This window comes from Stegostoma tigrinum, chromosome 7 (assembly GCF_030684315.1).
Source record: "Stegostoma tigrinum isolate sSteTig4 chromosome 7, sSteTig4.hap1, whole genome shotgun sequence".
Lineage (NCBI taxonomy): Eukaryota > Metazoa > Chordata > Chondrichthyes > Orectolobiformes > Stegostomatidae > Stegostoma > Stegostoma tigrinum.
In genome coordinates this window covers 86,911,751-86,937,311 of record NC_081360.1, presented here as the reverse complement: position 1 = coordinate 86,937,311, position 25,561 = coordinate 86,911,751, and the positions used below count along the sequence as shown (strand labels likewise).

The window sequence follows — 25,561 nt, the reverse complement described above, 5'->3', positions numbered from 1 at the left end:
GGTTATGCAAGTACAAAGGACGGAAGTCCTAGGCATCACTTTAGAGACCTGTTACAATCTCAGCGGATGTTACTACTGGACAAGTCAGATCCCAGAATGAAATTGGCTTGATAGACCATGTTATGTTTTTTTTCTATTTAACATGGCAATCTTTGACTGAAACATGGCCGCGGATTTTTTTTTGATTTTAACAATAAAACAGAATTTTATAAAGAAAGAGATCGAAATAGGAAGAGAAATGTAAGAAATAAATATCAACTAAAGCAAACCAAGCTATCAATATACAACATAGTTTGAATTAATTCACAAGGAATCAAGGGCTACGGGGAGAGTGCAGGGAAGTGGGGTTGAAGTGACCATCAGCCATGATTTAAATGGCGGAGTGGACTTGATGGGCCGAATGGCCTTACTTCCACTCCTATGTCTTATGGTCTTATGGTCTAATTCAAAACATGTGGCAAAACTAAAGGCCATATACTAAATCCGATATATCCCAATGCCATCAATTTGCAGTTACACAAAAATGAGAAATTGTCCTTTCACATCAAATCTGTAGGTTTGATGAAATTACTTTTCATCATTTTGGTCCTGTGAGCTGTGAAATCTGTTTTTGACTCACGTAGCTGAAAGCTTAGACTTTCTCAGTTTCGAATAACCAACACAGGTTTCTAATCAAACATTCACAGTCCGGATTTATTTTTATGAAACTACAGTCTTTCATAGAGATAAATTGTTTCCATAGATTCTCTGATTAAATCTTTCTAGGAGAGATTTCTTTTCATCTCACTTTAGTCAGATCCCTTTTGAATACCCACAAAAGCTTTTGAACAAAATTATAAATAACTCTCTCATCCTAGACTCATCCATTTGCCACTAAGTTAAAACCTAAACTCTTCTTTTTTTAAAAAAAAAGCCCACATGTGTATTAAACCATACATCTTTTATCACAGTCCTAGACCTCCTGGACCAGTGAAAAAGATAATTTAAAAATATAGGATTTTCCCTCCTTGTTATACTTCTGGCCCTAATGCTGTCTGTGTCAGTTTAGCCTGCAAGTGGACTCCCTGCCCCAAACAGCTTATTCTACTGATTTTACAAAAAGTGTGTCGTCTGACAATATCATCAGAACTTGATGTGCAAACATTAAAACAAACAGTGCTAACTTTTGCAGATGAGCAGGCATGGTTAAAATCAAAGTTACAACATCTTCTTAGTATGTTCATATTTCAATGTTTGACATTCCTCAATCCTAAATGGTGTTATCTTCCTCCTTTAAATACTTACAAAAGCCCTTACTGCTTCCTTTTATTTATGACACAATTTCTCCTATTCTCCTTTGATCCTTTAATCTCTCTTCTTAATTTCAGACTTTCTATATTTCTTGTGATTTTTTTTTAACCAAATTTGCCTTGGATTGATTCTTTATGTCTTTTTTATGTTTTAGGTTTATTTTAATGCCTTTATCTTCAGAACTTCATTCTTAGATGCATTGTCATTTTTTTTTGCCTAATAGGAATATACTGATTTTCTTCCCTGTCTCAAGTTCAAAAAATTATCATGACTGTATTGTTGTCTTGTTTTAAATTTTTCTCCTGTGTTAATTTGGACTTGGCCAGTAGACTCACAAAACTTGAACTTGTTTAGATCAGGACCCTCAACTTTGACTTTTCAGAGAATTTTGGAAGTGTTACAGTGCAGGACCACACCAATTAGCCCATTATGTCTACATCAGCTCTCCACATGAACAATCCCTTGGCTTTTTTCTGTAGACTTGTACATCCTTCCTTTACAGATAATGATCCATTTCACTCAGAAAGCCTTCTCCATTCCGATCCCTTATGATTTTGAATACCCCTTTTAAATCTTTTCCCAATCTCTGCACCTCATAAGAAAGCAGTTCAATCTATCTACATAATGAAAGTTCCTCATCCTGGAACAATTCCATTGAATTATCTTTGTACTCTAACATCTTCGCATCTTTCCCACAATATTTCCCATACTCTTTTCCACTTAAATACTGAACTTTACAACACTATTCTGTCTTCGTTCTACTCTTCTATCTCACTTTGGTTAATATTAAAGGACATCTGTTTTGATATGATTCATTGATATTTATTAATAAGCAATTTTTTATACACTGTGATTTGAGATTTGCTCTTGTCCCCGGCAGTTGCTGTACAAGGCCGACATGGAATGGATCCGCGGCTGTGGCTGGATCCCGAATGATTCTCTCGATGTTAAAAAAGTACAAAGGGCTCAGGAGATTCTTAGTGAGCGTCACTACCGCCAGCCCCCGGACAAGTTCAGCTTCACCAGCATTGTTGACCATCCCAGCATAATCCAGGCTAAAATCAACTCTGACCTATTGAGTGACGTAAGCATTACTACAGCTTTTTCCTCAATGTGCACTGAGAAAATGCACATAAATCTAACATTGTGTTCAGCAGATGTGTTTGCTGTTGGTCCTCTATGCTGCTTAATATGATTCAAATGGATATTTTAACAGCATTTATTTTATTAAGGACATTGTGGAATATTTTACTTTTGGACAGAGAAATGTTGTGTTGTTGTTCACTGCCAGTTGGCAAATTTCTAAATTGGACATCCCTTTACAAATATAGGACCTAAATTGTGCAGCCCCATCAATATTGTAGAGTTACAGAATCATCAAGTCATACAGCATGGAAACAGACCCTTTGGTCTAACGCATCCATGCCAACCAGGTTTCCCAAAGTAAACTAGTCCCAATTGCCTGCATTTGGCCCCTATCTCTCTAAACTTTTTCTATTCATGTACCCATCCAAATGTGTTTTAAATTTTGTAACCGTCCCCATAGCTACCAATTTCTCCAGCAATTCATTCCACAGATGTACTGCCCTCTGTGTGTGATAAAGCTGCCCCTCAGGCCTCTTTTTAAAATTTTTCTTCTCTCACGTTAAACACGAGCTCTCTAATTTTCAGCCCCTCTACCTTGGTGAAAAAACCTTTCTCTTCACCTTATCTATGCCTCTCATGATTTCTCTGTCAATGTGGTATACTGCATCCGCTGTACCCATTGTGGCCTCCGCTTGGTTTCCCCAATGTAGAGGAAACCCCTACCACGTCACCCCTCAACCTCCTATGCTCCATGGAAGAAAAGTCCTAGCTAATCCAACCTCTCCTCATAACTCAAACCCTCTAGGCCAGATAGCATCCTTGTAAATCTTTGCTGCACCCTTTCCAACTTCATAATATCCTTCCTGTGGCAGGGCAACAAGAACTGTATACAGCACTCCAACAGGGACCTCACCAATGTCCTGGATAACAAGGTGTAGAGCTGGATGAACAGAGCAGGCCAAGCAGCATCTTAGGAGCACTAAAGCTGACGTTTCGGGCCTAGACCATTCATCAGAAAAAGGGGAGGGGGAGAGGGTTCTGAAATAAATAGGGAGAGAGGGGGAGATGGATCAAAGATAGATAGAGGAGAAGATAGGTGGAGAGGAGACAGACAAGTTAAAGAGGCGGGGATGGAGCCAGTAGAGGTGAATGTATGTGGGGAGGTGGAGAGGGGATAGGTCAGTCTGGGGAGGATGGACAGGTCAAGGGGGCAGGATGAAGTTAGTAGGTAGGAAATGGGGGTGTGGCTTGAGGTGGGAGGAGAGGATAGGTAAGAGGAAGGGAGGTTAGGGAGGCGGGGACAAGCTGGGCTGGTTTTGGGATGCAGTGGAGGGAGGGGAGATTTTGAAGCTTGTGAAATCCAAATTGATATCATTGGGCTGCAGGATTCACAAACAGAATATGAGTTGCTGTTCCTGCAACCTTTGGGTGGCATCATTGTGGCACTGCAGAAGGTCCAGGATGGACATGTCATCTGCGGAATGCAAGGGGGAGTTGAAATGGTTCGTGACTTGGAGGTGCAGTTGTTCATTGCGAACCGAGCATAGGTGTTCTGCAAAGTGGTCCCCAAGCCTCCGCTTGGTTTCCCCAATGTAGAGGAAGCCACAATGGGTACAGCGGATGCAGTATACCACATTGACAGATGTGCTGGTGAACATCTGTTTGATGTGGAAAGCCTACTTGGGGCCTGGGATAGGGGTGAGGGAGGAGGTGTGGGGGCAAGTGTAGCATTTCCTGCGGTTGCAGGGGAAGGTGCCGGGTGTGGTGGGGTTGGAGGGGAGTTTGGAGCGGACAAGGGAGTCACGGAGAGAGTGGTCTCTCCAGAAACCAGACAAGGGTGGGGATGGAAAAATGTCTTTGGTGGTGAGGTTGGATTGTAGATGGCGGTAGTGTCAGAGGATGATGTATTGGATCCGGAGGTTGGTGGGGTGGTGTGTGAAAATGAGGGGGATGCGCTTTTGGCGGTTACTGCAGGGACGGGGTGTGAGGGATGTGTTGCGGGAAATGCGGGAGACATGGTTGAGGGCGTTTTCGACCACTGCGGGGAGGATATTGCAGTCCTTGATAAACAAGGACATCTAAGATGCACGGGAGTGGAATGCCTCATCCTGAGAGCAGATGCGGTAGAGGCGAAGGAATTGGGAATAGTGAATGGAATTTTTGCAGCAAGGTGGGTGGGAGGAGGTGTACTCTAGGTAGCTGTGGGAGTCGGTGGGCTTGAAATAGACATCAGTTTCTAGCTGGTTACCTGAGATGGAGACTGAGAGGTCCAGGAAGGTGAGGAATGTGTTGGAGATGGTCCAGGTGAACTTGAGGTTGGGGTGGAAGGTGTTGGTGAACTAGATGAACTGTTTGAGCTCCTCGTGGGAGCAAGAGGCGGCGCCGATGCAGTCATCAATGTACCGGAGGAAGAGGTGGGGTTTAGGGCCAGTGTAGGTGTGGAAGAGGGACTGTTCCATGTAACCTACAAAGAGGCAGGCGTAGCTTGGGCCCATATGGGACTCATGGCCACCCCCTTTGTCTGTATGAAGTGGGAGGAATCGAAAGAGAAGTTGTTGAGGGTGGGGACGAGTTCGGCTAAGCGGATGAGGGTGTCGGTGGAGGGGGACTGGTCGGGCCTCCGGGACAGGAAGAAGCAGAGGGCTGTTAGGCCATCTGCATGGGGAATGCAGGTGTATAGGAGTATATCCCCATCCTTGTCTGGTTTCTGTTATCTGGATTCTCCAGCACCTGCAGTTCCCATTATCTCTCACCAATGTCCTGCACAGCCGTAAAATGACATCTTGACTCCTTTACCAAATGCTCTGTCCAATGAATGCAAATGTAGGAAATGCCTTTTCGTCACCCTGTCTACTTGTGATGCCACTTTCAAGGAACTATGTACCTGAACCCCCATATCTCTCTGTTCAACAACACTCCCCAGGACCCTACCATTAACTGTATGTGCTGCCCTTGTTTACCTTTTCGAAATGCAAAACCTCGCATTTATATAAATCAAACTCCATCTGCCACTCCTCAGCCCAAAGGCCCAAATGATCAAGATCCCATCCTCTATCTCCAACCATCGAGCCAATTTTGTATCCAACTGGAAAGCTAACCCTGAATCCCACATGATCTAACTTTACTAAGCAACCTACCATGTGAAATCTCGTCAAAGACCTTGCTGAAGTCCATGTAGACAACACCCACTGCTCTGCCCTCATCTATCTTCTTGGTCACGTCCTTAATAAAACTCAATCAAATTTGTAAGACATGATTTCCTGTGCAGAAAGCCATGCTGACTATCACTAATCGCCGGTCAAAATGCATGATCTAATCCTTTTCAAAAATCATGAATTAGACTTTCAGAGAGTACAATAATTTACTTTTCACACACAAGGATGGGCTGCACACAGTTCTTTGACATTCTGCGGATTTGAATTCAGGCCCTTGGATTTGCACTGAGTTGTCAGCATCTTCAGTCCTCTGTAACAAGGTTGCTGAATTTTGAGCGTGAAATTCTCGGCTGACATTTCAGTGTAGTACTAAGGGCATTTCAGGTAATGCCTTTCAGATGAGCTGTTATCAGAAGACCCTCTACCCTGACAGGAGGACTTAAAAGATTGCATGCCTACTCAAGAAAGGAGCAGGAGACTTACTCTGCTGCTGGAGCCAAGATTTATCCCCAATCAACGTTGCAAATGTGGTTTATTTGCTCATTACCGTGCCATATTTTGTACATGACAGCAGTGGCTAACATTTGAAAGATACTTAATTGGCTTCAAAATGCTTTGAGATGACATGGGACCATGAAAGATGCAACATAATGATATTTCTCCCTTCCATTTCCTTTTCATATTCTTTTCAATTCCCTTTTTTCCCTTTTCTTTTACTTTTCTTTCCCTTTATTTTACATTTTTATTTTTTCTTTACCTTTTTTTCTGTTGTTGTCACAGATGTTGAGAACAGAGGACAGATCAGAATGAAATCTGGCTTGATTAATCATAAATTTAATTTTTGTACTCGGTTATCATGGTGATTAGTTACTGAATATATTCACACAAAGCAGCTAATTTCTTTGACAAAAGAACATGTTTCTTTCATAATGGGAAAGGAAACAAACAAAGTGATAGTACAATATGTTTTAGAACAATACCTTTTTGTTTTATACTCTCCACGTCCTTTGTATCACTACACACTTCTCTACATTGAATCTCATCTGTCACTTATCTGCCCACTTCACCAATTTGCCAAGCCTTCCTGTTATTTCTTCATGAAAACGCTAGCAAATTATTGAGACATTGTTTTAGCGGACGAATCCCTGCTGATCCTTCTGAGTCAGCTCGTATCTGTCCAAGTGAACATTAATTCTATTCTGAATAATAGATGTTTTCCTACCACCTCAGCAATACTTTACATGATACTCAATCCCAATGAAGTATCACTCTTATCATAATTCTTTAATTCTATCTCTCTACCTCTGTTTCTTTCTCTTTTCATTTCTGTCTATCTCGATCTATGTTCTTGTGTCTATCTCTTTCCCCTTCTTCAATACTGTCTGCGGTCTCCTTTCTAAGTTGTATTTGTGATAAGGAAATTATATTGGCAGGTACTACCATCATTAAGGATCCTGTGCAACTGTTCTAGGTCACTTCTGTTTCCAGGGCGCTGGTGCAAAACTTTCTTTTGAACTTACCATTGTTTCTGATGTACCTTGAAGATTTTTGGTCATGTGCTGGTTTTCCTGAAGAGAGTAATTCAGTGCTCCTCATGTCATTTACAAGAGCTTGCAGGACTTCAGAGATTGTTTCTCTCTTCCAGTCTGCACAGTTCTGCTCAGCCTCAGATGAACGGAGAAAACCTTTTACTTTCCTACCTCTGTAAAGACTGAGTAGCATTCTCATAGGCAAATTCTGATGGGCTGCTTTGCAGGTTTTATACCATATCCCATCTAGTTAAAAGCAATATTCTAAAACATAGGATCAGGAGTAGGCCATTCCTTGAACCTGTTCTGCCATTTGATGAGATTATGGCTGTTCTGTGGCCGAACTCCACATACCTGCCCTTGGCCCTTATCTCTCACCACCCTTGCTGAACAAAAAATGATCTCTTGTCAGCTTTAAAACTAACAACAGGTGAAAAATCTATTCCAATTGTTCAATTTATGTAGATTATGCAGGGCAGGTAATACTGTGGACTTCAAACAAAATGGCTTGTGTTTGTGCTGCTTGTTTCGCATCACTGTAATTGACATTCTCTTTTAATAGCCGACGTATTTTATTTGCATAAACCTACATTAGCTATAAGTTGTATCATTCTTATCATGTATTAAATGCATACTTCTCTCTAACCTATGCTGCGAATAGTGTATGAGTTTATTGCAAAGATTAAACAAACATTAGTTTTGTCAGATTATTGTTGGAAGTAAAATTAAATGACTCTTTCCCTTATCTTTAGCGCCTATACCGTAGTGCTTGGGAGAATGACAAACTCATAATTCATCTTCCTAATGATACACCTGAGATGGTGTTGTCTAAACAGAACTCTGCCAACATCAGTTCGGTAAGATATATTTTGCATCTGTTTGTCAATTGATGAGATGCACATAGTTATCAAATTTCCACTTTTTATCTTTATCTTCATTAGGCAATTACCTTTGTTGTGAATTGTAACTCTAGTGGTAAAAGCTATGCAAGCGTTCCTGTACAATTATGAAGACTAATGTCCCAACAAATATATCTACTCATTTTAAGGAACCTCCTGCAAGGTGTTCTTAGTTTAATCAATGTCATGCCTCAACAAGCATAATAGTAGGAGCTCCTTGTAAGGTTCTGCAGAAATGGAAATTTATACTTCAATGGTATTTGTGATGCAGAGACTATTAATTACCCAGTCAGACAATTCCCAATGGGGTCACTAGTTAATAACAAAGAAGGTCAAAACAGGCCTATGTTCCCCCAACTAGACATATTTTGAGGCCTTCCTATATATGTCACATCTGAGAATATTTAACCCACTATGAACCAAAGATCAAGACCTGCTACTTCATTTTCTGAAGAAGTGTTTAGGCCCAAAACGTCAGCTTTCCTGCTCCTCTGACGCTACTTGGTATGCTGTGTTCATCCAGCTCTACACCTTGTTATCCAAGACCTGCTACTTTCTGCTTTATGTGGTGTATGCATTGATCAAAATATGTGCATTAAAAATAGAAGCAGGAATAAGCATTCAGTTCACTTGCTCTCCCTTTCAATCTGATTGTGGCTAATGTTTGATCTGTGCATATATTAAAAAAAAGGAACACGAATAGACCACTCGCTGCTTTGCCTGTGCCTTTTGCTGCATAGTGAACTTGAGCCAATAATCACAAAGATCTGGGAGGAGGAGATTTTCCATTGCTATCTTTAATTCAGTTTCTGTGTCACTCTGGTCCTACCTCTTCTAAGTGATCTTTTTGCAAGAAGTCAAGAATAGATCATCTCTACTGGCAGTACTCATGGTAATATTGAGAGTTGTTTTTGGCAACTTGATTTGCAATAATCTCCTTTCATGTTAAAGTGAACTGTTTTGTAGGTTGATTTGTCAGTCGGCTTATGGTGCACACAGTAAGGACAGAATTTACTGGTCAACAGCAAAATTTTGTAATTGCTACAATAATTCCAGTTGATATTGCTTTATTAGCTTTAACTGGGAATTAGTAAAACTTGAGAATAAAAAGAAAAGCTTCTGAACAGTTACAAATGCTAATTTTAGCTGTGGGTGAGCAGTGAACATGAGGCCAGTGGGAGAGTGGAAGAGCAGAGGGACGTGGGTGCCAGAGTTGAAGATGTTCACAATGGTTGCAAGTATGGGACTGGGGAGTTTTGGACCAGTGGGAAGGGGGGGTATTGAGTGCTTTTTGAGTCATAATAACTTGCTATCTATCCTCTCGCTTTGAATGATATCTCATGCCTTCTTTTCCTGCTGTGTAGAAACTATATAAACTCAATTGGGAAGAGTCTAAGAAGGATGGCTATGACTTAAGGAACGATGCCATCTCAATCAAGGCTGCCAAAGCTTCCAGAGAAATTGCTAGTGATGTAAGTGAGCTCAATGCAGTGAGCAATTATGATTAAATTCGTAAGGTATTGCTTAAGTCACATCTTGGCTTGAAGTAATTTTTCCATTCATAAACTAAAAGGCAAGATTGTATTGTAGCAGCATTGAAAAATCCATGTAGTTAGTTAGATTTGCTCCAGATTCTTCAGCTTTTTGTGCTGTAACTGAAAACTGAAGCTGATAACAGGGTAGTGAATGAAACAGGACATCTAGGTCCCAAGAGATCAGCACGATCAAAAGGGCATCTCCTTAACCAATGGGAAGAAGAAAGGGGAGATAAACAGAGAAAGGACTGAGAAAAATAGTAAATTAACTCGATAAATTCAGTATTACATCAGGTATAGAAACAGGAATCAAGCATAATAAATTAAGATTGGATTAAGAGAAATTTAAAAATGAGCATCAAGGAAAAGAAAGAAAAACTGTAAAAATCAAAAGCTGATATTTTAAAAGACTGTACTATTATAAAGCTTAATTTTGGGTGCAGGAGAAGTATTGAAAACAATAATCACTTAATCATGTTGTTAAATGGCTACTTACAATGATAATGCCACGACTTAAGCTTCTTTGACAAATTTAGTTCTTAATTAATGGGTAAGCACAGCCTACTTCTAAAGAAATTAGGGAAATTAAGGCCAGCATACTGTTGGATATTCATATTTAACCATGCATTTGATCCTGGTTTGAAGATATTGTGCTATATTCACCATTCCCTGGCGTGATTAGCCTTACCATTATGTTGGCAGCAAATTAGGGCTTAATGCTGCATATCAATTTTGCTTAAAAATAATACTTTCAGGGCTTTTCTGATGAAGGGCCTAGGCCAGAAACGTCAGCTTTTGTGGTCCTAAGATGCTGCTTGGCCTGCTGTGTTCAACCAGCTCCACACTTTCAGAACTCTACTTCTTTGTGAATATATCTGTTTAAAAATAAATAGATGTACAGAGACTAATTTGGATGTTCTTCGGAAGCAGACGACAAGTCATAATTTGACGATTGAGGAATTCTACATCTCGCGTAATTCTAAGCACTGAAAGTGAAGGAAGCTAACATTAATCAAGCAATTTTGCAGTGTCTCACTTTAATATCTATGATATTAATGATGGTAATGTGCATTAAAGTTGTTCTTCTTTCCTATAACCAGTACAAATACAAAGAAGCCTACCGCAAGCAGCTTGGTCACCATATTGGATGCCGTGACATTCAGGATGACCCAAAGATGGTTTGGGCCATGCACATGGCCAAGATTCAAAGTGACCTGGAATACAAGAAGGACTTTGAGAAAACAAAGGCCAAGTTCAACATGCCAGTCGACATGCTAGACATCCTGTCGGCCAAGAAATTCCAGACTCTGGTCAGCGACATTGACTACAGACATTACCTGCACCAGTGGACCTGCCTGCCAGACCAGAATGATGTGATCCAGGCAAGGAAGGCCTATGATTTGCAGAGCGATGTGAGTATTAATATATTTTCACTTCAGTAAAAATATTTATTTGGCTATTAATTATTAAAAAATAATAATCTTAGGTCTTAAGAACAGTAGATTCCAACCACCCCATTAAGATATTAGCATTACTTATTTTCCAGCTGAGCTAAATGAAGAAAACGCATCTGAACAATTAACCAACAATCTCCGCCACGTAAATGTTTCATGCGTTTTCCACTTCATGATGTTTTAGCAGAGAAATCAATTGTGTAAGATAAATTCTCTACACCCAGATGGAAAGGAATCACAGACTAAACACCAAACCACTTTCTTGTTTTAATAATTTTAAAGTTATTGAGTTTTTCAAAGCTAAGCCACCAACAACTAATAGTACAGGGTGGTACCTACGAGACATCAAAATGCATGTGCAATTTTGGAACAAGCAATGAAGAATATCGTAAATTAAGACCAATTTGTATTTACATACATCTTTAAAATATCACAAGACATTTCACAAAAGCCTTATCATTGTATGGTACATTCAACCTTGCTCATTTGCACCAGGCTCCTGCAAAAGTGAATTCCTCAGCTCTTTTCCCACAATCCTGCAGTTGAGGTACTTGCCCAATTGCTTTGGAAAGTTCCGAGAAAGGGTCACCGAACCCGAAACGTTAACTCTGTTTTCTCCTTCACGTTTGCTGCCAGACCTGCTGAGCTTTTCCAGCAACTTTGTTTATTTTTCCTTTTGAAATTAAGTTTCAATCTACCTCAGCCACAACCCTTTGTGCATTTTGAGCATTTAAGAACCTAGCCCCTCACTGAGTAAAACGTTTTTACCCGTATCACCATTTTTCTTTTTCTGTTCACCTTATATTGCTGGTGTTTAGTTCTTGAAGTTTCAGTCAATTTGAATTGTCCTCCTGAGGCCTGCTTCATTACTCTTTATGAATCTTTCATGATGCTGACCACTTCTATTAGTTTTCTGCCAATCTTCATTTCTCCAAGGAGATTTCCCCATCTATCCATTTAACTGCAGCCTTGGATCTATTTCCTAACTTATCTTCATTCTCTTTCCCAAGTATTATGACCAAAATTAGTCACACTTCTCCAGTTCAGGCCAAAATAGAGTTATATAAAATATCGTTCTGACTTTATGGCTTTGGTACATGCCTGTATTTATGAAACCTGGCAGATCATATGCCTATTAAACACCTAGTTGCCCTGCTATCTGCTTTGTATGTATACTATACTCTCAGGTCTGTCTGGTCCTGCAACATTTTAGACTTGCAGCTGTGGTTTTATATTTGTCTCTTCCAATTTCTCTTCCAAAAATGGAGATTTGAGCTGCATAAGCAGTTAAATTGGTTTGAAAGGAAGAGAGTGATAGAGAGAGGCAGAAGCAAAGTGTGGAAATTGCTGGAAAATCTCCACAGATTTGGCAGCATCAGCAGAGAGAAAGCAGAATTAACATTTCTGGACCAGTGACCTTTCTTCCAGTTCAGAAGACTGTCTGTGTGGAGTTTGTGCATTCTCCCTGTGTCTGCATGGATTTCTTCCAGGTGCTCTCTTTCTTCCTACAGTCCAAAGATGTGCAGGGTAGGTGTATTGGCCATGCTAAGTTGCCTGCAGTGTCCAGGGATGTTTAGGTTAGGTGAGTTAGACATGGGAAATGCAGGGGTAGGGGGATGTGTCATGGAGGCATGCTCTTTGGAGGGCGGTATGCACTTGTTGGGCTGAATGGCCTGTTTCCACACTGTAGGGATTTTATAAGATATTGCCAGACCTGCTGAGTTTTCCAGCAGTTTCTGTTTCTGTTTCTGATTTTCAGCATTTGTACTTCTTACGGCTCTTTTTGAGAGAGGCAGAGAGTGCAGGAAGAAAATTCCATTGTCTGGGGAAGAAAAACAGTAAGCGTCAGAAATACTCAGTGGTCCTGGTAGAATGAGCCAAGAGAGAAAAGAGTTATGTCTCAAGTCCAATAGTCTGCTTTGGAATTGTTTCAAAAAGGAGCCATGTTGAACTCAAAACATTTCCAGCACTTACAGCCTTCATTTCAGATCCCCACCATCAGCATATTACGCTTTAGTCCAGAGCTTGGAGGCTTGCTAACTGAATGCACTGCCATCATTGAAGGAGTAATTAAAATGTGAGGATATGCAAGAGACCAGAATTAAAAGATCAGAGAATGTGGCAGGTATACAGATGGGGCAGTTCCAGTGATGGGTGTTCATATATTTTACTGAACAAATGTAATTGGCTGTCCTAATTGGTCCTGTTTTTATTTGTACATATTCATTAATAAGATTAATCTGACATCCAATTTATTGCCTGTGACCTATGTTTCTCTGACTTTTTCTCTAGTTGCTTTACAAGTCCGATATGGAATGGATTCGTGGCTGTGGCTGGATGCCAAATGATTCTCTTGATGTTAAGAAAGTGCAGAAAGCCCAGGAGATCCTAAGTGAACGTCACTACCGTCAACCCCCGGATAGGTTCAGTTTCACCAGCATTGTTGATGATCCCAACATAGTTCAAGCTAAAATCAACGCGAACCAACTAAGTGCTGTAAGACATTAAAATCATTAATGGTCCTGTGCTTTCCACCTTATTTTAAACTGACTACATACTAAGTGTACATTGTTTTTTCTAAAAATTTGCTTGTTATGGTATAGGCAAAATATAAGGAAGCTTGGGAAAAAGACAAGGTACAGATCCATGTCCTTCCTGATACACCAGAGATTTTGTTGGCTAAATCCAATGCTGCTAATGTTAGTCAGGTAAGTGTAAAATATCTAATTACCCACAAACATCATTCAATAATCTGCTGAATTAACCATTAGGTACTTTTATTTTTAAGGGGAGGCAATAATAGAGAGGTATTATAACAGACTGTTAATAGAGAGACCTAGGTAATGTTCTGGGGACCTGGGTTCAAATCCTGCCATGGCAAATGGCGGAATTTGAATTCAATAAAAACCTCGAATTAAGAATCTAATTATGACCACAAAATGTTTATTGGAAGAAAATCCATTTAGTTTTATTCATATAATTTAGGGAGATGAACTGCCATGTTTACCAGGTCTGGCCTACGCATGACTTGAGATCCACAGCAATGTACTTATCACTTACTCTGCCCTCTGGGCAATTAGGGGCAAGCAATAAATGATGACCTAGCCTGCAATGCCTACATCCTGTGAATGAATAAAAAAAGGTCCATTTAATCGACGTGTATATATATGTAATAAAAGTCTTAATATCGGTATGACACATAATTTCTATATTAATGGAAGTATTAATTTGTTTATTTTAAAGGTTTTTCAGACTAAGGTCATGCATATAAATAAACTAAGTGTTTGTACAGTCATCCTAAATAACACTACTTGACCCCAGAAGTCAGTCATTGGCTGTTGTTAAAAAATGTTGTGGCCTTGCTGGAAGGAACTTTACCCCAATTTAGACAGACTATTTAAAGCAAACTGCAGTACTTGGGTTGTGAAATGAATGCCAATGATTCTCCTTTACAGAAACTTTACAAGGAGGGCTGGGAAGATGCAAAGAAAAGCATTGACTATCGTGCTGATGCCATTGACATCCAACATGCTAAAGCATCTCGAAACATTGCAAGTGATGTAAGTATGAATCGTTGAGTGAACTTTGAAGTTTATGTGGACATAAATCAAAAATGCATTATGTGGACTATGCATAAAATGGCACCAACCATTTCTAAAAGATCCACTAGGGAACTAAACTTAGTACCATGCACTTATATTGTTATTTTCTCAGAATGACAGGCAAATGTCTCCAAGAACAAAAGAAATTAGAGCAGGTCTAGACTATATGGTCTTTGAGCCTGCCGCGACAATTTGTACAATCACTAGCCAGACCATTAATCTTGGTTTTCAGCTCCAGTTTCTGCCCACTCTCCATATCCCTTGAGCCCCTGACAGACCAACAAGTGTCCATCCCAGTCATAAACAATGGATACTCCACAACTACCTGGGGCAGAGAATTCCAAAGCTTTGCATGAATGAATATCTCCTCATCTCACCCTCAGCCCATTATCCTGAGGAACTGTCCTCTATTTTAGTTTCCCACACAAAGGGGAGCAATTTCTTATCATCTACCCTGTTAGGCTCTTTCAGAATCTTGAACATTATAAAATGATGGCCTCTGGCTTCTAAATCCACCGGAGAGTATTGACCCCATTTACTCAAGCTTTCTCATCATAGGACAATCACTGCACCTCAGGGACTAAATAGCACAACTTCATTGTACTACCTCCAATGCAACTACATCTTTTCTTAAAGAGGCTATAATTTCATGGAGATTAGTGGTGAGATTGTCTCTATCATTTTGTTGAGGTTTAATTAAAATGCAGATCATGGTTAAGACACAGGTTTGTCACAAGAGTTTGCTGTTTTACTTTAGACTATGCCACAATAAATTAGATCAAGCTAACAACACATGTTGATATATTTTGCCCTTAGACCAGTAAATAAATCCCTGTGTCGTTCATAGCTGTCTGTCTCAGAAATCTATCCTTATTGATATTCTAATAAACTCTCAAATTGCACCATTCTATGTATCTGGTCTTGTCAGCTGTGGCTTTGTGAAGATGATTTCCAAACTGATGGTTAGAAAGAGCAAGATATTCAGGAATCCATTCTTCTGGATTACGTGATTTTGCAATGATGCACTGTCGTGCGTAGAATTCATCTACCAGCTAAAGTCCAAGACACATTAATGTTTCTACAGTAAGTTAAAATACCAAGTGAAATTGATATCCTTCTGCATTTTTCCCCAGTACCAATATAAAGAAATCTATCGCAAGCAACTTGGTCACCACATCGGAGGCCGTGATATGTATGATGACCCCAAAATGGTTTGGTGTATGCATGTAGGCAAGATGCAGAGCAAGAAGGAGTACAGGAACAATTATGAGAAAACAAAGGCCAATATTAACGTGCCACCTGACATGATGGACATTGTAATGGGCAAAATATGTCAGGCACGGGTCAGTGAGATTGACTACAGACATTACCTACATGAATGGACCTGTCTACCAGACCAGAATGATGTGATCCAGGCAAAGAAAGCATATAATTTGCAAAGTGATGTGAGTAAAAATAAATGTTGATGTTTGTTTATTGTCTTGAAATTTCATCCTGAGAACTTGAATAGTGCATTCCACATCCAAATCCAGCAAGACTTGGACAATATGCAGACCTGGCCTAAAAGGTGACAAGTAACATTCGTGCCACACAAATGCAAGTAAATAACAATCCTCAATAAGAGACAATCTAATCATCTACCCTTGACATTCAATGGTGTCACCATCATTGAACCCCATACTATTAACTTCCTGGGGGTTACCATTAACAAAAAACTGAACTGGACCAGCTAGATGAATCCAGTGAGGTTTTTGAAGACATGACAAAGAAAATTGATGAAGACAGAGCAGTAGATGTTGTCTGTGTGGATTTCAGCAAAGCGTTCGACAAGGTTTCACTTGGTTGACTACATAACAAGGTTAAATCACATGGGATCCAGAGGGAGTTAGCCAACTGGGTACAAAATTGGCTTGAAGATAGGAGACAGACGGTGGTTGTGGAGGGTTGCTTTTCAGGCTGAAGAGCTGTGACCAATGGTGTGCCACAAGGATTGGTGCCAGGTCCACTGCGTTTTGGAATTTATATAAATTATTTGGATGTGAATATAGGAGGTATGGTTAGTAAGTTTGCAGATGACTCCAAAATACACCTAGTTGTGAGTCCTCCCTATCTGCCTGGAGGCCAAATGCATCAACCAGGCTGACCACCAGATGGGGAACATGTGGAATTAAATCCCAACTCCAGGTTGTCCATCTGAATCTCCCCCTCACATCCATCCCAATACTTAAAATCATATCCTTGTTAAAAATCTGTCTGGCACTCATTTCTCCTCCTGTGTGTAAAATTGAGTACAACATAGAACTTGGAAGAGAAAAGGAAAGAGTTCAAATAATATAGAGTATTAATAAGTCTCTAATAGCAAATAATTGTCACTGAGTAATTCAGAAATGGAAAAAAATAAGAATCATTAATTTTCTTTTAATTAGGTCAATTACAAATCAGATATGGAGTGGCTGCGTGGAATTGGATGGATTCCAACCGATTCTGTAGATGTTAAGAAAGTAAAGCATGCCCAGGACATTTTAAGTGATGTAAGTATAAGAGATCCCTCTCATCATATATCAGCAGCATAATGTAGCGCACAAATAATGACTCTCACTTTGGTAAAACAGGCACTGACAGCTATGCCAATGATGCATTTTGCTATTTTCACATGTTTTACACTGATCCATCATGGATGTGACCATGTGCATCCATAACGCACAAGCATAAGCTTCAGCCTCATTGCTTCATCGGTAAACTGCCAGAATTAACTTGCATGGCCATTATAGACCCACACATTCATATTACAATTGAAATCAATGGTGATTTTATTTTTGTACTGCAAAATTTGCCAGAATAACACACAAGCTGCAAAAATAGAAATTAGTCCCAAGTGTTTTTACAACATTTAAAGGCATTCTTCAACTAATTGTCACCACTAGATTTTGTCAAATTGAGCTGAAAATTTTCTGCTTGCATAATTTTCTAAGTGTTTAAAAATTATGATGTGCCACAGTATCCACATACACAAATTTAGTCTTGTATTAAAAATGGTATGAAGGAGGTCTTCAGCAGCAGATGAACTGAGACAAGATAAACTTCACTTGAATAAGTAACATTTTAACAATGCTCAAGAATTTTGACTCCTTCTAGGACAGATCAGTTCTCTGACCAACACCTAAATTGCCCAGCTTCAATAGTCAATCCCCGTACCACTGACACACAGCAGCAGCAGTGTCTACTGTACACAGGATGCACAGTAGCAACACAGTAAGTCTCCTTTGGCACTACTTTCCATACTCATGATCTCTACGACCTAGAAGGGACAAGGGCAGCAGAAGGCCTTTAAGCCACAAATTATCTTGACTTGAAATTAACTGTATTGCCACTGGTGTAAAATCCTGGAATTCTCTCCCTAAAAGCCCTGTGATATATCTATGCCAAATGGACTATAGAGTTTCAAGAAGACAGCTCACTACTACTTTAATGTTGGGCAACAAATGCAGGCTTTGCCAGCAACACCCATTCCCCTGAACAACGAAGAGAGTTGTTGTAGAAGTGGGAATATACAGCCTGAGTGATGGCATGGCTATGTGAACAGAAGATCATCTTGGGGCCAAATATGTTACCAAGGTGGAAAACAGACTGATTTAAGCTTTACACTGTTGCCAGAGAGAAGAATGAAGTCAGTAGCAGTGAATGGAATTTAGAATGTGGGCTGAAAGCAAAGCCTTCATTTTTGCCAATGTTTAATTGGTGAAAATTTTTCTTATGGATGTGGGACGTGTAGTCTGAGAATTTAACAATGGTGGAGAAAGCAAGCGGGTTTTTGATAAGATACAGCTGATGGTCATCAGGATGCACATGAAAACTAACATTATAGGGCAGCACGTTGGCTCAGTGGTTAGTCCTGCTGCCTCTCAGCGTGAGGGACTTGCATTTGATTCTAACCTCGGGCGATGATCAGTGTGGAGTTTGCATGTTCTCCCCATGTCTGCATGGGTTTCCATCGGGCACTCTAATTTCCTCCTACAATCCAAAGATGTGCTGATTAGCATGATAAATTGCCCATGGTGTCCAGGGATGTGCAGACTAGGTGGATTAGCCAAGGGAAATGCTGAATTACAGGGTACAGGGCTAGGGTAGTGGAAGTGGGTCTGAGTGGGATGCTGTTCAGAGAGTTGGTGTGGACTTGATGGACGGAATGGCCAGCTTCCATACTGTAGGGATTCTGTGATTCTGTACGGCCAGCTGATATTGACAAGTGGCACCATGTAGTTCAGAAAAATGCAGGTCCAAAGATAGACACTTGGGAAACACCAGTGAAGATAATAGGAGCAATGAGAAACCTTTCCAAGTGAATGGGCTACAGTTAGATTGGTGAGACTGAAAACAGGTGAAAGCACTCCCACCCAGCTGGCAGACTGTGGGGAGACACTTTTTGGATGAGGATGTAATGATAAGAATGGCAATCTCATTGTCCATACAGCTAATTGAAGTAAATCATTCCATGAGGGAGGCTTTGAATTTAGAATGATACTTGAATCTGTTCAGCATTGTTAAAAAACAGTTCAATCCATCATACTTGTGCTGGTTTTGCACCAATAGAAGGAACCTCTATGTTTTTAGTTAATAATTTCTATTGTTTTCAACAGAGAAATTACCGGACGAAAGCAGATGCTCTCCAGTTTACACCAGTGACTGACAGAATTGATTATGTTACAGCTAAACAGAGTGGGGACATTTTGAATGATGTGAGTACTTGCCCTGCTGCTTCGGACTATGCTAGTTTCCACCGTGGTAAAATCCTGTTGCTGTTATGTCTCACAAGTGCTTCCCTTTAATGATTAGATCAAGTATCGTGAGGCCTGGCATGCCTGTAAGACAAAGTACACACTGGTGGATTCACCAACGATGGTTGCAGCACGGAATGCAGCTAGAAACCTTAATGAAGTAAGTGCCACAAAGAAATATGGAAACTTTATTTCGGACCCCATTGTTTTCGCCTGCTAAATAGATTGAGATATTTGCTCTGTTTTCAGATATTTTAAAAGCATCCACATTACCATTGTCAATAAATCCTGGTTTCAATGTGGGTTGAAACCAAAATGATAGTCAGATAGAATACTTTCAGAATCTTCGAAATCAAAGCTATCTTCCAAAAAAATTATTGTATAATTCATCAAGCAAATTTGGATATTAACATCTGAGGGAATCATGAACTAAATGTTACTTTAAGATGTAAATACTTTGCAAGCAAAACTTATTAAGTAGGTTTTGACCAGCAATAGGCATGTGACATGTAGGCTTCCAATCTAGGAAGGGGGAGAGCTGCAGGCTTAGTACCAATACAGAAGGAAATTGAAATTCATACTTTGAAATTCTGATTAACTGTCTAAATGATAAGAGGCTATATATTTCTCCACGTGGGAATGAAAAAAAGAGAAATATCCATTTTGCCTTGGAAATATTGCTGAGAATTCAATTAGGAATTAGAAGGTAAGAACATAAGAACTAGGAGCAGGAGTAGGCCATCTGGCCCCTCGAGCCCACCCCACCATCTAATAAGATCATGGCTGATCTTTTTGAGACTGAGCTCCACTTACCTGCCCAATCGCCACAACCCTTAATTCCTTTACTGTTCAAAAATGTATCTAGCCTTGCCTTAAAAACATTTGGTGAGATTGCTTCAACTGCTTCACTGGGCAGGGAATTCCACAGATTCACAACAGTTTGGGTGAAGAAGTTCCTCCTGACCTCAGTCCTACATCTGCTTCCCTTTATTTTGAGGCTATGCCCCCTAGTCCTAGTTTCACCTGCTAGCAGAAACAACCTCCCTGCCTCCATTTTATCTATTCCCTTCATAACCTTATATGTTTCTATAAGATCTCCCCTCATTCTTCTGAATTCTAATGAGTATAGTCCCAGTCTACTGGGGTGGACGCTAGGAAGTTGTTTCTGTTAGGTGAGGAGACTAGGACCCGTGGGCACAGCCTTAAAATTCGAGGGGGTAAATTTAAAACTGAAATGAGACAACATTTCTTCAGCCAGAGAGTGGTGGGCTTGTTGAATTCATTGCCGCAGAATGCACTGGAGGCCGGGACGTTGGATGCCTTCAAGGCAGAGATCGACAAATTCTTGATCTCAAAAGGAATCAAGGGCTACAGGGAGGGTGTTGAAATGCCCATCAGCCATGATTTAAATGGCGGAGTGGACTTGATGGGCCGAATGGCCTTACTTCCCCTCCCATGTCTAATGGTCTTATGTAATTCATCAATTCTATCATTAAGTGCATCAGTGCTATTCACCTCATAACATTTTATTTCAGGACACAATTTTGGTTTTCCCCACATGATGCAAATCCCTAAGCCCTAAACTGCATTAACATCGAAAGTCATCCAGCATCTTTATTTTTGCGTACAACACTTGATTAAAACTGACTGGTTCCTGTTTCATCCATAAGTCTTGAACAAATAAACACAATGCTCACTCACCTTTAATACAGAGATAGAATAAGTTTGTTTTCCCCACATTCCTAGTAAAAGTTGGCCGTCTCCGGAATTATATACATCACAGCATTAGCTGTAGAATTGGAGAAGGTATGATGACTCATAAATCACTGATGTGCTGCAATAACTCTAGAGATTTAGACTCTCAGTTTCAAACTGAATTGCTTGTTCTTGTTGACAGCCCAATGAATGTGATTTAAAAAACAACAAACAAGCGAATGCTGCAATAGCTGACCTTAGCTAGCAAATCAGTAGGGAACACCAGAATTGACATTCATGCTACTCTCGCTGATAAGAACCAAGCCCCTGGAAGCCAGCTAAATCAAGAACCTGCCAAGCTGTTTTCCTATTTGGGTTAGGGTAGACATTCAATAGTTGTCACCATGTGATAATAATACAAAAAGATCTATTTCACCTAAAGTAAAACAGATAAAAATAAGAGTTACATTATAAAGCAAATGAGATAATTATGTTTTCTGATCTTTAACTGTTCTGATTCATTCCCCTTCTCCAGAAGACAGAATATCTTGAAATGTTAATTACACACTTATCAGGGCTGATTTGTATCATTTTTAGTCTAATACTTGCATTGTGTTCCTTCCTTTTAGAAATTGTACAAAGATGGTTGGGAGAAGCTGAAGGCAACTGGTTACAAAATGCCAGTTGATGCCGTGTCAATCTGCCATGCCAGAGCATCACAAGACAAACAGAGTGAGGTGAGTCTTGCTCAGATCAGTGCCACTTACTGTAAATTGCCTGACACCAGAGGTACTTCAGTGACAAGTTGTATAGTAGCTGTTAAAAAGATGTAATGCTGAGACAGTCAACATATTCCACCATGGAGTGATCATTTCTGAACAAGGTTATCATATCGTTCAGATCATTGAGAGACATTTTCGATGAAATTGGATTTCTGAATGAGTGGAATTCCCAGGCTGTGATTCTATGCATTGGTAAGGGAATGTTAATTGAAAATTGGTAAAACCACGTTGATAAATTAATACATTTTTCATTGGACTGACTTCCACTATTTCAGTTTCTCTTTTTCTCTGCTATTTGTTTTCTAACTGACTGGTTGTACCTTTTTTCTTTTGTGTGCCAGCTTAAATATAAGGCTGACTATGTCAAGCAACGTGGCCATCATATTGGATGTCACGATCTTCACGATGACCCCAAAATGGTTTGGTGTATGCATGTTGGCAAGATGCAGAGCAGCAAGGAGTACAGGAAGGAATTTGAGAAAACTAAGGCTAATGTAAATGTGCCACTTGACATGTTGGACATCGTGATGTCTAAGATATGCCAGGGACGGGTCAGTGAGATTGACTACAGACATTACTTACATGAATGGACCTGTCTGCCAGACCAGAATGATGTGATCCAGGCAAAGAAGGCTTATGATTTGCAGAGTGATGTGAGTATTAGCATACTTCCATTTAGTGTTTTACCCTACCCATTTTAATGATTCATCCTGGACACTAGCATCCCTCTGGTACCTTGCTCATGTGCTCTGGACACAGGTAGCCTCTGTTAACCCTGCCCTTTTAGCAAAAGTTGACCCAATATGATACTTTTGCATCATCCTGTCATCATCAGTTATTGTGTGATTCAGCTAAAGGGCCAGACAGAGAACGTGCTGAATAGAGTTGAGAAGGATTCAAAACCAGGATGTATGTCCTTCATTTTTGCCATTTTGAAGTTTGCTGACATTCTCCTATGTCATTCTTTCCCATTTAGTACCTGTACAAGTCAGACCTTGAATGGGTACGTGGTTGTGGTTGGATTCCCTTGGATTCAGTTGAGCATAAAAAGGTGAAAAATGCACAGGCGATATTAGATGAAGTGAGTACAGCTTTCCCTATGTGTTTGGTTGCCCACGGGTCTTTTAGGGATTTTCATTCTACATTAACGTAAAACGTGTTGTTCATTTTCTGTCTCTTTGTTCATTTTCAGAAAGCTTATAAAGAAAAGGCTGTTGCTAATTTTGCCAAGTTTACACCAATTACAGACATGCCAGAGGTTGTACAGGCCAAGATAAATACAAACAACTTGAGTGATGTAAGTGTCCCTCTGTGTTTTACAATGAATACTTAAAACACTTTGATAATAGTGTTTGGAAGAGCAGTCTGAAGTGGCAGTAGCAGTAACATCAGTATGCATCACCTTTTGAAGCAGGCTTAGATACCATTTTGTCATTGGATGACTGTCAGCTTTATATTTTCATTAAGTTGTACTGAAAGTCAACTTCACAACTAAATACAATGCCATAACTTCATGACGAACATTTTAAAAATTCTTAAACAGTCCTTTATTCACTGATTTTATTAAAATGAATAGTTTAAGCTGATCTGATTCAAACAAGGTGGCCAGTTCTTTAGGAGGAAATCAGGATATACTTTTTCACTCAGGAAGCAAACTTATTGTCAAATTCTCTCTGGCCAAAGGAGAGGTCCCAGAGGAATGTAAGACAACTAATGAAGACCATTGTTCAAGAATGGTGATCGGGACAATAAGCCAGTGAGTCTAACATCAGTGACAGGGAAACTCTTCACTTGGAGAAACAAGGATTTAGCAAGGGTAGTCAGAATTGCTTTGTCAGGAGATCATGTCTTACAATTTGATTACAGTTTGTGTACATGAGGGTAATGCCATTTATATAGTCTGTAAGGCTTTTAACATGGTGTTTCATGGGAGGCTGATCAAGAAAGTAAAAGCCCATGGAATTCAGGGCAATTTGGCAAATTGGATCCAAAATTGGTTTAGCAGCAGGAGGCACAGGCTGCTGCTGGTCAAAGGTATGTTTGGAAGCCTGTGTTTTGAGGCATATCACAGAGTTTGGTGCAGGATCCCTTCCTATTTGTAGTAAACATTAATGATCTAGACATAAATGTAGGAGATTTGGTAATCAAATTTGCACAGGATACAAATTTTGCCAGTGTAGTAAAACAGAAGGAGGAAAGCCTTAAACAGTAAGATAAATTAGATGGTTGGTCAGATGGACAGAGGATTGGCTGATGAAATTTATTCCTGAAAGGTGTGAGCTGCAGGGCAAAGGGCCATGCACAGGAAGATGGGACAAGAAAGGGTACCCTTTGTGTCTTTGGGTCATCAAGCACAAGATGGGCTAAATGGCCCCCTTCTATGCTGTCTTATTTCTACAATTGTACGTTCTGAAGTGTGAGGTGATGCAATTTGGGAGGACTGACAATGCAAAGAAGCACGCAATGAATAATAGGACCCTAGGAAGTACAGAGGATCAAGGAGACCTTGGTATTCATGTATGTAGATCCTTGGAGGTAACATGGCAATTGGATAGGGTGGTTGAAGAAGGGATATGTGAATCTAACCTGTATTAGTTAAGGCACTTATTAGTTGAGGCAATGAATACAGGAGCAATGAGGTTATGATGAAGATATAAGTTATTATATGAAGATGTTAGTTAGGCCACAGCCAGAATACTGTATGCGATTCTAGTCACCACACTATTGGAACAATGTGATTGCATAGGAGAGGGTGCATAGGAGATTTGCCAATATGTTTCCTGGCTGCAGCATTTCAGATTGCTGTGAAGAGAGACTAGATAGTCTGGGTTTGTTTTCCTTGGAGAAGAGAAGATTGATGGGTGACCTGTGGTCTACAAAATTACGTTTGGCATAAATTTAAGGTAAGGGATAGGTGCTTTGGAGGTGACTTAAGATCAGAAGGTGGTGGGTATCTGGAACTCATTGCATGAAAGGATGGTAGAGGTGGGAACCCTCACAATATTTAAGAAGTAATTTGAATACTTGAAATGCCATAGAATACAAGGCTCTGAGCCAAGTGCTGGGAAATGAGATTAGACTAGATCGGTGCTTGATGCCTGGAACAGATTCGGTGGGCCATGAGGTCCTTGCTGTGCTGTAATACTTAATGAATCTGTGATTGTGGGACTATATGATTTCCTCCACAAATGCTTCTGGTTGTGGCAATGACTGGCTATGTTAAGATAAAGATATAGTGTTTAATTTTGTAACATTAGCAGGAGATAGGGTAAAAAGGTGAGAAAGTTGAGTTTGAAGTAACAATCAGCCATGGTGTGAATGGTGAAACAAATTCCATTGGCTGAATAGCTTATTTATATTCACGGGATTCTATTAAATCTTATTTCATTAATATAATAACAAACTACTGTGGCTCTGGAAATCTAAAACAAAAATAAAGGTCTGGAGCTGCTCAGCAAGTCTGGTAGCATCAGTGGTAGTGACAGAAATGGAATTAACATTTTGAGTGAGGCCTCAAACTCCATTAATCTTAATTAGTCAATTTTGGCTTGTGAAATTTTTGACACTCTCTCAAGCTGAATGGAAGTGTTGAGTGTTTTGAGAATTGTCTGCAGGCTATTGTTGATATTTATTAACTCGAAATATGGTAGTGAATAAATGACTGATATGGCTAATCTCACATACTAAGCTCCAGTTTAAGTTTTTTACTATAACAATTTTACCACACTTAAGAACATAGAACACAGAACATTACAGCAC

The 25,561-nt window shown here is 39.9% G+C and overlaps 1 protein-coding gene across 24 annotated transcripts in view; it reads left to right on the top strand.

Annotated features, from left to right (window-relative positions):
• neb (nebulin) overlaps positions 1 to 25,561 on the top strand; it is a 275,824-nt gene that overhangs the window by 137,975 nt on the left and 112,288 nt on the right. For all 24 annotated transcript variants that reach the window (XM_059647492.1, XM_059647488.1, XM_059647498.1 and 21 more), the window contains 15 exons: positions 2,171 to 2,374; positions 7,813 to 7,917; positions 9,324 to 9,431; positions 10,595 to 10,906; positions 13,241 to 13,444; positions 13,552 to 13,656; positions 14,404 to 14,508; positions 15,684 to 15,995; positions 16,977 to 17,081; positions 19,188 to 19,286; positions 19,384 to 19,485; positions 21,650 to 21,757; positions 22,144 to 22,455; positions 22,779 to 22,883; positions 22,995 to 23,099. In XM_059647492.1, the coding sequence (XP_059503475.1) occupies positions 2,171 to 2,374; positions 7,813 to 7,917; positions 9,324 to 9,431; positions 10,595 to 10,906; positions 13,241 to 13,444; positions 13,552 to 13,656; positions 14,404 to 14,508; positions 15,684 to 15,995; positions 16,977 to 17,081; positions 19,188 to 19,286; positions 19,384 to 19,485; positions 21,650 to 21,757; positions 22,144 to 22,455; positions 22,779 to 22,883; positions 22,995 to 23,099 (2,391 nt within the window). The remainder of the gene's footprint in view (positions 1 to 2,170; positions 2,375 to 7,812; positions 7,918 to 9,323; positions 9,432 to 10,594; positions 10,907 to 13,240; positions 13,445 to 13,551; positions 13,657 to 14,403; positions 14,509 to 15,683; positions 15,996 to 16,976; positions 17,082 to 19,187; positions 19,287 to 19,383; positions 19,486 to 21,649; positions 21,758 to 22,143; positions 22,456 to 22,778; positions 22,884 to 22,994; positions 23,100 to 25,561) is intronic.